The following is a 14882-nucleotide window of genomic DNA, read 5'->3' on the forward strand; positions in this document are numbered from 1 at the left end:
ACATACATGCATGCGCATAAAATAAAAACAGTATGAAAAGAGCAAGCCTAGTAAAAGTTTTGATTAATACATATAGAAATGTGATAATGTTATTTTTGGAAGAAGACGCAACGTTATATTTTTGTAATACTGTACTTCTTTTCCCTAAAGAGCCTCATACAGTACTAATACTGTATACTGTATGAACTCTGAACGTTAATTAATCTCTGCTACATATATAAATCTTCCAATTTACAGAACAATAACTGCGCGCACACACAGACTTGCAGAAATGTACGGCAGGTTGAATTGCTATTAGACTTTTAAGACCATAGTTCGCGATCGCCAACCTGAGTTTCTAGATGGTATTGGAGACAACGCTAAAAAAGTGAGCGCTAACATAACGAAAACCGCTTGGGAAAATAAGAAAACAGCGTGTCTGGCCGCGGTTATCAGAGTGGCGCGGCTTCAGGCTGATTCGGCTGTCGCAGCTGTAGGTGGAGGGAAGCAGAGGGGGAGAGATCTGGATAGGAGAGTGGGGAAGTTAGAAAACAAAAGTTTTTACAAAGGTTTGAGGAAACTGCAAACAGAAAAAGCAATAGGGGGGGTATATTCAGATGCAGGGAGAGCAGTAGGGAGAGAGCGTCGAGCGGTAGGAAGAGCGCGTTCTCTGGTATTGGAGGTGAAAGAGCAGATGTATAAATCAGGCCTGGGAGTGCAGTGTCTCACTGAAGGTTAAACAGCAGCTTAGAAAGTTACTCTTCTAGATGTGACAATTTTATCAGAGCATTTATAAAACCAAGTTCTCGCGGTTCCAGGGTAGATGATGTGCAGAGTCCAGTTCCTGTATTCTTCATCTCCAATTTGAACTCCACAGACACTAAATATGTGACACTTAAGATGATACACAGCCAATGTGCAGTCTCATTGGTTGTCCCTTGGTGAGTAACAGACTGAACAGCCTATCAGAGGGATGTTCAGACATCCTTGGAGTACTGTAGGTGTGTTTTTAAAGGTAAGTTGATATGGTGAAATACTATAGTTATAAGTTTTAGTTGGCAAGAAACAAATAAAACAAAACACCAGGAAGTTTATTAAAACATTTGCTTGGTCAACCGGTTAGATATTTTTTTTAGATACAAAGTTTGAGTTGCAAAAAAATCACTTTCTGCAGCATGCAAATATGCATGATTCTAAGGCTTGCTGTTTGCAGGATGCAAAGAAATCGCAATGTACAAATGTATTGACCAAACTTAACATTTTTATTTTAAGGTGCAAATGTGCATGCCACAACTGCAACAGGAGACACCGCTTTAACATATGCGTGTGAAAATGGACACACAGATGTCGCAGACATGTTGCTCCAGACTGGCGCTGATTTAGTAAGCCTTTTAGAAATCCATTCAATTTTGTCCCAGGTTCTTGCATTAGCCTTGATTTTATTAATTCATTTTTAGTAAGAGGAAATGATTTTGGCATGCCATATTTACATTTGTTAAAAGAAAAAGAAAAGTTCATGCATATAACAATATCGAAAAGTACAAAATCACCCTGGATAGGGGGAAAGATGGCGGTGCACAGCGTGCCAACAGGTGCCTCGTGCGTTCCGGAAGCAGGAAGAAAAACGGAAGCTGGATGGCGATTTTCGGTGCAAAATTTAATAACCAGTAATGAACAGCAACGACATGTTATTAAAAAGAAGGAATCATCTTTGACAAAGTGCAGTGGATGCACGAAACGCGTCAGAGTTCTTTCTCTAGGTGATTCTTTCTTTTTAATAACATGTCGTTGCTGTTCATTGCTGGTTATTAAATTTTGCACCGAAAATCGCCAACCAGCTTCCGTTTTTCTTCCTGCTTCCGGAACGCACGAGGCACCTGTTGGCACGCTGTGCACCGCCATCTTTCCCCCTATCCAGGGTGATTTTGTACTTCACATGTCGGGCTGAGAGCACGCCAGAACCAGAAGGACCGTGTGTACAAAGGTCGTGAGTACTTGTCATTGACACTGTATTGTATTTATCACTATGGTCTAGCTCTAAGGGCTGTTGGAGTTATTATTTACTGCACCGACACACTTTATTCGAGCAAATACCCAGTATGTACCTGGCAGATACCTGGAATGCGCCGCTCCTCACCTCTGACAAGCCCCGTTGCGTTTGCCTTCCCAGCCTGGGTTCATGCCTGGCTGACGGGCGGCTGATCTGTTAAATGATAATGATTAGGATTTAATAGGCTGCAATGCTTCGCGTGTCTACCAGATGGCATAAATTCATGAATTGTAATGCAGTATATATATATATACTGTGCAGTATTGCAGCCAGCGGGAATAAAATGCTTCAATCCCTGCCTGGAAAATAACCCAATGCACTCGGGCAGAAAACAGTCACAAACCTCAATACACCCGGGTATACCCGAATTCGTGGGACTAGCCGAGCTCGAATAAAGTGTGTCGCCAGTGTAGATAGGGGTCAGGGTCCCTAATTCTTTTGGGTTCCCTTGACATCCCCTTTCTATGTGTTACCCACACCCCTAATTTTGAACATTTTTTGACCTTAACTTTTTACTCTATATACATTTCCTGGTTTCTCCAACAACAATTGGTGCATTTGAAACGATTAATTAAGCTATATAGCTACTCAACCATCTCCTAAGAGAAGCAATTTATTCCACTTTGAGCACTGGCAGAGAAGACTCTTCTCTATCTATCTCTATCTATCTCTATACAACAATATCGGAAAGCATGTACTTTTGCATTTGGCAGCTGTAGAACATTTATTTTAGAAGAGGAAAAAGTTTAGTTTAAAACTTGCAATCTCTTAATTTAGTAACTGGATGGCGTTATATATATATATACAAAAAAAAACACAAAACTTGTTTCAAACTTTTTTTTGTAATTTCCCACCCCATAAATCTATGGCAACACAATATATATATATATATATATATATATATATATATATATATATATATTTATGGGGTGGGAAATTACAAAAAAAAGTTTGAAACAAGTTTTGTGTTTTTTTTTGTTTTTGTTTTTTTTCCCCCCACGTTTTTGGACATGGGTTTATTTAATCTTGCTTTACTTGAAGAGGACTTCAGTACTCCATTGCCAGTCCTGATTGTCATACCAATATTTGTCATGTTTATACATAGAACTACAAATAACTAGCTTTACTCTTATTTATTGCTTTTTTTTTTTTTAACTTCTTCTGTTTAACTTATGGTGGTTTGTTTTATTTAAAACAGGAACATGAATCGGAAGGGGGTAGAACGCCACTAATGAAAGCCGCACGAGCAGGTCACCTTTGCACTGTCCAGTTTCTCATTAGCAAAGGTGTGTCAAAGTAGTAATTTAATAACACTTGTATACAAATATTTGTAAATTTGTCTAATGTGCAGCTTACAAGAGTGCCAATCATAGATAGAATTGACAACTTTAAAGCTGTGCAATACCTCCAAGGACCAAAATTAACCAATTACATATATAATAGGTGATTGGCTCACCTAGAAGTATTTTTGACATTCTGTTTGTCATTTACCACAGATGGGAGTAGTGTAATGTTTATTTAGGTACTCCCCTCTTTGGGTGATATAGCTTATGTGATATTGTCAGTGTCTCTTCTGCTAACACCACCTCCTCTATTGAGCCGTCTGTGGGGGTACCCCAGGGCTCTGTCCTGGGACCTCTTCTCTTTTCTCTGTACACACTCTCTCTAGGTGACCTAATAACATCTCTTTTGGTTTAAATATCACCTCTACGCTGACACACAAATTTACTTTTCAACACCCGACCTTACATCTGCTGTACAAACCAAAGTTTCTGAATGTCTCTCTGCTATATCATCCTGGATGGCCCTCCGCCGCCTTAAACTCAACATGGCTAAAACAGAACGCCTCATACTTCCTCCCAAATCTGGCCCTACTACCTCCTTACACATTACTGTTGGAACTAAGATTATTCACCCAGTAGCCCAAGTTGCTTAGGGGTCACACTCGACTCCTCTCACATTCAAAACGTTTCTAAAACCTGTCGCTTTTTCCTCCGCGATATCACTAAGATACGACCGTTCCTCTGTTGCTCGACTGCTAAAACTCTGACTCAGGCCCTCATTCTCTCCTGTTTCGATTACTGCAACCTCCTGCTGTCCGGCCTTCCTGCCTCTCACCTGTCTCCCCTACAATCTATCCTAAACGCTGCTGCCAGAATCACTCTACTCTTTCCTAAATCTGTCTCCATGTCTCCCCTCCTGAAATCCCTCTCCTGGCTTCCGATCAAATCCTGCATCTCACACACTATTCTCCTCCTCACTTTTAAAGCTTTACACTCTTCTGCCCCGCCTTGCATCTCAGCCCTAATTTCTCGTTGCACCATCCCGACTCTTGCGTTCTTCTCAAGGATGTCTTCTTTCTACCCCCTTTGTATCTATAGCCCTCTCCCGCCTTAAACCTTTTTCACTGACTGCCCGCACCTCGGGAATGCCTTTCCCCTCAATACCCCTCAGTACCCGACTAGCACCCTCTCTATCCACCTTTAAGACCCACCTTAAGACCCACTTGCTTAAAGAAGCATACGAATAGCACTGTGGATATTCTGAACACATGATACATAAAGCTTGGCCCCCTGCAGACGCACTTACCAGAACTCCCTCCTACTGTCTCTGTACGTTCTCCCTACCTACCAATTAGACTGTAAGCTCCTCGGAGCAGGGACTCCTCTTCCTTAATGTTACTTTTATGTCTGAAGCACTTATTCCCATGATCTATTAACTGTTATTTTTTTGATTACCACATGTATTACTACTGTGAAGTGCTATGTACATTAATGGCGCTAGTGCATATAAATCTAAATTATATGTATATGTGTGTGTGTTTATATATATATATATATATATATATATATATATATATATATATATATATATATTTATACACATACACACACGTCGACAAAACACCAAAAAATCTACTCGCCACCTAGTACCACACGTGTGCTGCTTGGGCCAATAGGAGCTCGCCACAATGTTAAATCCACTCGCCCGGGGCGTGCAAATGTATAGGTTTGTCGAACACTGTATATATATGTATGTGTATAAATATATATGTAGATATATGAATAACCTAGGTGCAAAGAAGCGGGGACCTCAGGGTCAGTTAGTTTATAAATGGTTAATACCTCTCATTTTATATAATTGGCCAGTTACAGTCCTAAGTAATAACTGTTTTGGATTATTGTTTGGAGTGTATATATATACATTTTTGTATACAAATATAGAACATTTTTGATTTACTTACCTGCGTGCTGTCCCTTGATGTCGTGTTGCAACCGGTATCGTATGGTCTTTTATTGCTTTATGGGATAAGCATGCCGGTATATATATATATATACCACATAAGCATGCCGGTATATATATATATATATATATATATATATACCGGCATGCTTATCCCATAAAGCAATAACAGACCATACGATACCGGTTGCAACACGACATCAAGGGACAGCACGCAGGTAAGTAAATCAAAAATGTTCTATATTTGATAGAAGACACAAAAAACTACGTTTCTGTCCCCCAGTGGGCACCACCTTGAGAAAGGTCCCACTGGGGGACAGAAATGTCGTTTTTTGTGTCTTCTATCAAATATAGAACATTTTTGATTTACTTACCTGCGTGCTGTCCCTTGATGTCGTGTTGCAACCGGTATCGTATGGTCTATATATATATATATGTGTGTATATGTATATGTATGTATGTGTATGTGTGTATATGTGTATATGTATATATGTATATATGTATGTATGTGTATATATGTGTATGTATATATGTGTATGTATATATGTATGTGTATATATGTATGTGTATATGTATGTGTATATATGTATGTGTATATGTGTATATGTATATGTGTGTGTGTGTGTGTGTGTGTGTGTGTAATTTTTATACAATCCAGTCATTCTGTGAGGGAAGGTCCCAAATTCCCTGTTACTAAAAGCTTTATTTTTTTTTTTAATAGGTGCCAACATAAACAGAGCTACTGCGAATAACGATCACACTGTGGTATCGCTGGCATGCGCTGGAGGTCATCTCGCTGTAGTTGAGCTACTCCTAGCATATGGAGCTGACCCAACTCATCGACTTAAGGTAGTGTTTTATTTAACTAAAAATATGTTTTTGTTTTTTTTGTTACCTAAACTATGTGGTCCTCGACATCCTGGGACCCCTCTGTTTAGGAGCGATGAGCCTGGGAGGACCAGGGGAAAATAATGAAATATAGCTGCCGGGGTCAGTGCTTACTCTAGCAGCCAATAGAATAGCCGCAATGTCATCAGAATACCCCGGTAGCCATGTTTGAAGTGTGCTGCCACATTTCTGTAAAAAAAAAAATTCAAAACTGGTATAAATATTACATACAGTATATCGAAAGGGACCAGAGGTTACAAGGATGATGGGGAAACAACTGATTAACCCTGGGAGCCCCGCCTGATTCAGATGAGTTATTTAAAAAAAAAAAAAAAAAAATACCACCCAGGCAGGATTTCTCCTTTACGGTACTTGGCAAGACACATGAAGAAATGGGCTGCTAATATCATATGTTTACTGTTGTGCAAGAGTTCTGCAGAACTTCCAGTTCTGCATTGAACAAAGACAAGTTTTAAAGCATTTATTGTAAAATTCACTTTAAGTTCTGTTACATCAATCAGCTGCTCTTGAACAGAGCAGTTGTTCTGTCCCAGGCTCCCTTTGGCTTAATGAGTAGAATCAGGCAGCTAAATTAATCTTTCTCCAGCAAACAGAGTCCTGATTAGGTTTCTGAAAACGTTAATGGGGAATGCAACCAGAAAACAAAAAGAGAACACTGGGATTGCAAAATTAGGGGAAGGTAAAAAGACAAAGCTATTCCAGAGGGAACATTGAAGACCACTTTCAATGACTGCTGGATTGTGAAGGAAGGATGCAACAACCATACAAGCAGGAGATGGGGCAGGGCCAAACTAAATGTTAGGGGTTCCCTGGATCATACCAAATCAGAGGGGCAAGATGAAGGGGTTTCAAGGCAACAGACTGAGAAGCCCACTAGTAGTTACACTGTAATACAAACTAATACTAAATAGGAACTGCAGCCATAGGGCAAAGAGAACCCATACAGGGAACAGAACAGCAGTCATTATCTAAACCGCTATTGGTGGAGGATTAAATTATCTGATAAGAATGACCAGCCTGCAAACATGACACATTAGCACCAAACCTTTATAAAAACAATGTTTAGTCACAATGGGTGCCTCATGGAGCATGACCCCCCCCTGCAGATAACAATAGATAAATGCAGACTTGATTTTTACAAGTCTAAACATATTTTCCAATGTGCTTCTACTCTAGACAGTTTACATTGTGTACTGTATTGTTAACCTTTAGAAATAGATATGGTGTGCCAACTACCTTTACTGCATTAAGCCCCAGATCCACAAAAGAGTGCTAAGGGTTAGCACACTTTTACCCCCAAATGAATAGAAGTTCTAAAGTTCAGCACTGTTTTGTGGATCTGGGCCTGTGTGTACTCTCACAAAAAAGTACATGCCACAAATGGTTATGTATAGCAATCTGCTGGATCAAACATCAGAGTGTGAACATTTCAGCATGACACTTCATTATTTTGTATCAAACATTTACAGATATCTTCTGGATTTCATTTTTAATACGGAGTACTGTTTGAGACACATCATCCATGCTTTGATGTTGATGAGAACGTACTCCTGTCTGACGAATGTTGCAGTATTACATTGCTTATTAGTGCTACTGTTGACTTCCCAGTGATCTTCATCCAAATTATCTAGGTCAATGTGTGCATTTTAGGTGATCTTTCACTAGTATTTATTTTTGGTAAAAATAAATACATTTAAAAAAAAAAAAACTTATTTAAAATTGTGTGTGTGTGTGTGTGTGTGTGTGTGTGATGTGCCGGGAGAGGGTGTGTGTGTGTCATACATGCATGTATATATACATCTAGGGAAAAAAATGTAATTTAGTTCCCTTCTGATGAGTTTAGCATCGCTGTACTACACTATCATGTATTATGCTTAACTTGCTGAGCAGAAAGTTGAATGATCCAGTGTTACAGCCACTGTATTATGCTTACCCCCCATAATAAGTGTGTATTTTGGGGAACTGCCATTAAACATATGTAACTCCTGAAACATAACTTGCTTGAACATTTATTGTTGACCATTGCATAATATATTTTAACTTCCCCCCCCCCCCCATAAATAGGATGGGTCTACAATGCTAATAGAAGCGGCAAAGGGTGGCCACACAAACGTTGTTTCCTATTTATTGGACTATCCAAACAACATTTTGCCAGTCGCGGCTACAGACATGTCTCAGCTGACCCCACCATCTCATGATCAGCCTCAGGTAAATAAATCTGGGCAATGTCAAATGTATTTAGAAAATTATAACCTGTATGTCTTCTGTACTTGACCCAATACTTAATTGATACAAGAATGCAGCAGTGACCTTAATGTTGTGATTGGGACAGCTGTTGAGCACAGTTTGCAACAAAACTCCCTCATTGCTAGAGGGGTCTGCAACTCTGCATTGCCATGGGTTTAGCGCTGCAACATAAAATGAAAATGTCTACTTTTTTAAAAAAAAATATGTAATTGATTAAAAAGTTTGAAAGGGAAAAAGATGGCTTATGCCACCTTTTCTCGTCTTCTTTTTTTTTTTATTAATATTATTTTTTCTATCAAACACTTGCATGTCCTTGCTCGGCATACTGTATTTGCAAATTGCACCCACACTATTAAAACATAATCTCATTTAATTGTGTAAACACAAGCTTTACTTATGTTGTAGCTAAGATTGATCTACCTTTGACCTGGACTTTCCACTGCAGTTCTAATTGATGTGAATATTGCTTAATTTAATACTGATGCAAACATTTAAATTAAAAACTAATGCTTAGATTTTTTGTTTACTTAACATTTTAGGTTCCACGCGTACCAATGCATACTCTGGCTATGGTTGTACCTCCCCAAGAACCTGATAAAGCTCCGGAACATGTGGCAGTCGAAAGAAGTATGTATGGCGTTTGTGTGTGTTCTAAACTGTATTGTTGCATAGCTTAATAAATTAGAAAAATGAAAACTGGTGTAGTAAGGTATTAATATGCTGACTTTAAATTGTCCTTTATGTTAATTTGTCAGCCATATAAACAAAGTCAAGAACTGTGCCCACTATTTGTGCAAATTAAAATAATGTTTTATATATTTTGCCACATTATTTAAAACCAAGATGCAGTTATCTGGCATTGGCTTTTAAAAGCTGCAGTTATTTTAAAGCGAGATAAATTGCTGTTAGGAAATCTCTACTTAACACAATAGAGAAATTTTACAATGGGAATATAAATATGATCCCTGTTTGACAGTGCTAAAAATGCCAAATTTGCCAAGAGCCAAGTACTTCTAATGTAGATAAAACACCAACTTTCAGCTAATGTTTGGCCTCAAATTTGCTATGGCTACCCTGCGACCGCCCCCCCCTCCTCCCTCAAGAATCCTTTTAATTGAAAATCCCATATGTTTGAGTGGCTCTTTGTATTTTTGCAAATATATTTAATTATTTACTTTTGATGCATTGATCATGCTAGTATACAGGAAATAATATTGTACTTGATTTTGTGAAATTCTCCACAATCACAAACTAATTGTTGATCCCACTATGTGTGTAGCTTTAAGTTGTGTGTGGCTTTAAGTACTAGATTACAGGCATACCCCGGTTTAAGGACACTCACTTTAAGTGCACTCGCGAGTAAGGACATATCGCCCCAATAGGCAAACGGCAGCTTGCGCATGCGCATGTCGGTATGTCCTGAACAGCAAAACCGTCTCCCTACCTGTAGCGAAGCTGTGCTCAAGCGGGTAGATTATAGAGCCTGTTACAAATGCATTATTTACATCAGTTATGCACGTATAACGATTGCAGTACAGTACATGCTGCATCGATAAGTGGGGAAAAAAAGATAGTGTTTCACTTTAAGTACATTTTCACTTTACATACATGCTCTGGACCCATTGCATATGTTAATGCGGGGTATGCCTGTAGTAGGTAACAAGAGTTGCTTATGAGTAAAAGCTTTGTATTTTTCCTTTTGGGGGCTCATCACAAATTACTGTTGCCCCTTCCTCAACACCCCTGCAATACCCTTTAAAAGTACAGCAGCACTTATTGTGAAGAGGTACTCCTTTTTTTTAATTTATTTTTTATTGGCCATTAATAAGGCTTCATTAAACAATATAAACAATTACTATATAATTGTATAGATATAAGAGGTTGATAAATTGGATGATGAACAAACTCCTGGAGTGTCTTATCTATATCAGTGAGCGGGCCTGAAGTGTTGGACTTAAAATGTCTGATTATTAGCACACTCCATGTTTTGTCTATAGTCCAAAGCAGATACTAGTTGTATTACCCAATACCTCACGCTTTTCTTGGCCATCTGTGTTTCGGCCCCTGTCGTGCTCTTGAAACCAGAAGGAGCTCGCTGATAGTTCCTAGACCTGCCAAGTGTTGCTTAGGAGTAATTTGTATCTACTTTGAAAGTCACACATCTAACTTTTTGACACTCATAATATTTGGGTTTAACATGCTTGCTTTGAATAATTTTTAAATATTAAACTGTTCCTCCCAACACTTGCTGTCTATAAAACGTTCGCTCCTGAATATCATTTTGATATGTACAGACATACCCCGGTTTAAGTACACTCACTTTAAGTACACTCGCGAGTAAGTACATCTCGCTCAATAGGCAAACGGCAGCTCACGCACGCGCCAGTCAGCACGTCCTGAACAGCAATACCGGCTCCCTACTTGTACCGAAGGTGTGCGCAAGCGGGGAGACTATAGAGCCTGTTACAAATGCCTTATTTACATCAGTTATGCACGTATGACGATTGCAATACAGTACATGCATCGATAAGTGGGAAAAAGGTACTGTAGTGCTTCACTTTAAGTACATTTTCGCTTTACATACATGCTCCGGTCCCATTGCGTACGTTAATGTGGGGTATGCCTGTACAGTGTAAGGTTGAGGTAAAGGGATCTACCAGTATAGAACTGCAGTGGTCTTGCATAGGTAGAACCCCTCCCCCCTCTTTTTTCAAAGAGGTAATTATTTAACATAGAAGGCTTTTGTCCTTTTACAAAATGGCTGGCAAACTAGTTTCCTGCTTGTGACCCAGTCAGTAAGTGACCACACAGATCTTTGATTGTTCTAACTCACTATTTGTGAAAGGGCCAGTATGTAGATGTGACCAAGTAAAGAAGTGGGGAATATTTCCTAAAGTAAGATGACAGTTCTGATCACCACACCCCCAACGGTTAACCAACAAATAACATTTTACATTTCGCCACTGGTTGTTGCAAATAACAATTTTGTTTGCTTTTTTTGGGGGGGGGGGTGGGTTTTTAATTTTGTTTGGCAACGATTTGTTTTAAACTTCTTTTTATGTGCTTAGGTACATTAAAACACAAGCCAAATACCCTTCATGCATCAGATCAGGATCTTCGATCACCTTTTCATCCATATCAACCATTGGAATGTATAGTGGAAGAAACTGAAGGCAAGCTCAATGAACTTGGACAACGAATTAGTGCTATTGAGAGAGCACAACTCAAGTCGTTAGAATTGATTCAAGGCGAACCTTTGAACAAAGATAAGATTGAAGAGCTAAAAAAGAATAGAGAAGAACAAGTACAGAAGAAAAAGAAAATATTAAAGGAGCTTCAAAAGGTAGAAAGACAATTGCAAATGAAAACGCAACAACAGTTTACCAAAGAATACTTGGAGACTAATTCCCATAAAGATGCAACACTTCTGCCGCAGTGCTCGCACAAAAATGCTTTCCCAGAAGTAGAAACTGAGGAAAGTGTACCAGAGGAGAACTATTCAAAGTTACCTGAGGTTGATACGATTTTGTCTAGTGACAGTGAGCAGAAGTTATTGCCAGAGCCAGCTGCTGAACAAATGGGATTTGTACCTATCCAGCCATTGCCAGCTTCACTCGCAGATTTTTCCAGTGATTTAGGGTTCAATGAAATTAATTCTCTTGAACCTGAAAATATATATGGCAATCAGCAGCTACTAGAAGAGCCACAAATCACTAGTCCTGGTGTGTTACCTCACACGCCTGATGGATTAATGGTTGCATCCCCAGCACAGACGCTCACGGATACCCTTGATGACATCATGGCAGGTATGTGAAAAGTATGATTTTTTTTTTTTTTTTTTTAATTTTGACTGAAGATTGTTTGGTGACTTGTTAGTTCAGTGTGTGGCGGGTAACTTGACTGCTCTAACGGTTTCCCTTGTGTGATAATAACCTAGGTATCTGATTACATGAATTGAACCGTACTTGATTTTCCATGCTTCTGTGAGAGACGATCTCTGTTGCAGCAATAATTAGAAAATGTTTTGGTATTTTTTACAGCATTATAGAAAATGGACGACATCACAACGTCAAATACTGAACAGCTCATTTTGTCACCGCTAGCCAAATGCCACCTTTTTATGTGGGCATTGGCATGTTTTATAGGTTACATTAGGGGGACGCAAGATTGTCTGCGGAGGGGCGCAGGGTTTACAGAGGCCCCGCGTGCTTCCCGAAGGCACTTAAATTAAATGCCGGGGAAGCGGCAAAGGCCTCTGCAAATTTCACTTAACTTTGCTCAGACGGCTTCCGGAGAAGCGACGTCAATTCACGCCGTGGGGTGATGTTGCGTTGCCATGACGCCCAGAACGCTGGAGCCAAAGTGGGGGGGGGGCACGCGTGGAGAGGCACGCGTGGAGAGGGGGACAGCCGGCAGGGTGGCGCAGGGGAAAATGATTGCGCTCCCCTGTATTAAATGTTGGTGAGGGAATACCATACGATTTTTATACAATTGGAACAAGTGGAAGTGTAAAATATTTAGTCTTCCTAATAAGTGTATTGTATGTCTTTATTTATATAGCGCCATTAATGTACATAGCGCTTCACAGTAGTAATACATGTGGTAATCAAATAAATAACAGAGCATGGGAATAAGACATAAAAGTAACATTAAGGAAGAGGAGTCCCTGCCCTGAGGAGCTTGCAGTCTAATTGGTAGGTAGGGAGAACGTACAGAGACGGTAGGAGGGAGTTCTGGTAAGTGCGTCTGTAGGGGGCCAAGCTTTATGTATCATGTGTTCAGAATATCCACAGTGCTATTCGTATGCTTCTTTAAGCAAGTGGGTCTTAAGGTGGGTCTTAAAGGTGGATAGAGAGGGTGCTAGTCGGGTACTGAGGGGTATTGAGGGGAAAGGCATTCCCGAGGTGCGGGCAGTCAGTGAAAAAGGTTTAAGGCGGGAGAGGGCTATAGATACAAAGGGGGTAGAAAGAAGACATCCTTGAGAAGAACGCAAGAGTCGGGATGGTGCAACGAGAAATTAGGGCTGAGATGCAAGGCGGGGCAGAAGAGTGTAAAGCTTTAAAAGTGAGGAGGAGAATAGTGTGTGAGATGCGGGATTTGATCGGAAGCCAGGAGAGGGATTTCATGAGGGGAGATGCTGAGACAGATCTAGGAAAGAGTAGAGTGATTCTGGCCGCAGCGTTTAGGATAGATTGTAGGGGAGACAGGTGAGAGACAGGAAGGCCATACAGCAGGAGGTTACAGTAATCAAGACGGGAGAGAATGAGGGCCTGAGTCAGCGGTTTAGCAGTCGAGCAACAGAGGAAAGGGCGTATCTTTGTTATATTGCGGAGGAAAAAGCGACAAGTTTTAGAAATGTTTTGAATGTCATGGGCGAATGTGAGAGAGGAGTAGAGGGTTGCCCCTAGGCAGCTTGCTTGGGCTACTGATGATCGTAGTTCCAACAGTAATGTGGAAGGAGGTAGTAGGGCCAGGTTTGGGAGGAAGTATGAGGAGCTCTGTTTTAGCCATGTTGAGTTTAAGGCGTCGGAGGGCCATCCAGGATGATATAGCAGAGACATTCAGAAACTTTGGTTTGTACAGCAGGTGTAAGGTCAGGTGTTGAAAAGTATATTTGTGTGTCGTCAGCATAGAGGTGATAATTAAACCCAAAAGATGTTATTAGGTCACCTAGAGAGAGTGTATACAGAGAAAAGAGAAGAGGTCCCAGGACAGAGCCCTGGGGTACCCCCACAGAGGGATCAATAAAGGAGGAGGAGGTGTTAGCAGAAGAGACACTGAAAGTACGATGGGAGAGGTAGGATGCGATCCAGGATAGAGCTTTGTTCCGAATACCAAGAGTATGGAGAATGTGAAGGAGAAGAGGGTGGTCCATGGTGTCAAATGCTGCAGAGAGGTCGAGTAATATGAGCAGAGTGTAATGACCTCTGTCTTTGGCAGCATGGAGGTCGTCAGTTATTTTAGTGAGGGCTGTTTCCGTGGAGTGAGCAGTGCGGAAGCCAGATTGTAGAGGGTCTAGGAGAGAATAGGTGTTGAGAAAATGGAGCAAGCGAGAGAATACAAGACGTTCAAGGAGTTTAGAGGCAAAAGGCAGGAGGGAGACAGGTCGATAGTTAGAAAGACAGGTAGGGTCAAGCTTGCTGTTTTTGGGCAATGGTATGACTGTTGCATGTTTGAAGAAGGATGGAAAGGTACCAGAGCAGAGGGAGGAGTTACAAAATGTGTGTGAGCGTAGGGATTATAGTAGGAGCAAGAAGTTTTAGGAGATGGGAGGGAATGGGGTCAAGAGGGCAAGTGGTAGAGGGAGAAGAGGCGATCAACAGCGACACATCCTCCTCAGAGCCAGTGGAAAAAGAGTCAAGGAAGGCAGAAGAAGAGTTAGGAAGAGGTGTAGGATGGGAGGAAGAAACAGAGGGGATGTTCTGCCGTATGGATTCCACCTTTTCCTTAAAAT

At 40.5% G+C, this 14882-nt stretch overlaps 1 protein-coding gene across 6 annotated transcripts in view; it reads left to right on the forward strand.

The window, feature by feature from the left end:
- Positions 1–14882, forward strand: part of ANKHD1 (ankyrin repeat and KH domain containing 1) — a 302432-nt gene that overhangs the window by 153309 nt on the left and 134241 nt on the right. For 5 of the 6 annotated variants that reach the window (XM_075601701.1, XM_075601697.1, XM_075601699.1 and 2 more), the window contains exons 10-15: positions 1252–1361; positions 3228–3315; positions 5994–6121; positions 8246–8389; positions 8968–9055; positions 11497–12234. In XM_075601701.1, coding sequence (XP_075457816.1) covers positions 1252–1361; positions 3228–3315; positions 5994–6121; positions 8246–8389; positions 8968–9055; positions 11497–12234 — 1296 coding nt within the window. The remainder of the gene's footprint in view (positions 1–1251; positions 1362–3227; positions 3316–5993; positions 6122–8245; positions 8390–8967; positions 9056–11496; positions 12235–14882) is intronic. The other variant, XM_075601702.1, reaches the window with a different exon arrangement.

The sequence above is a fragment of the Ascaphus truei genome, chromosome 5 (assembly GCF_040206685.1).
Source record: "Ascaphus truei isolate aAscTru1 chromosome 5, aAscTru1.hap1, whole genome shotgun sequence".
Classification (NCBI taxonomy): Eukaryota; Metazoa; Chordata; class Amphibia; order Anura; family Ascaphidae; genus Ascaphus; species Ascaphus truei.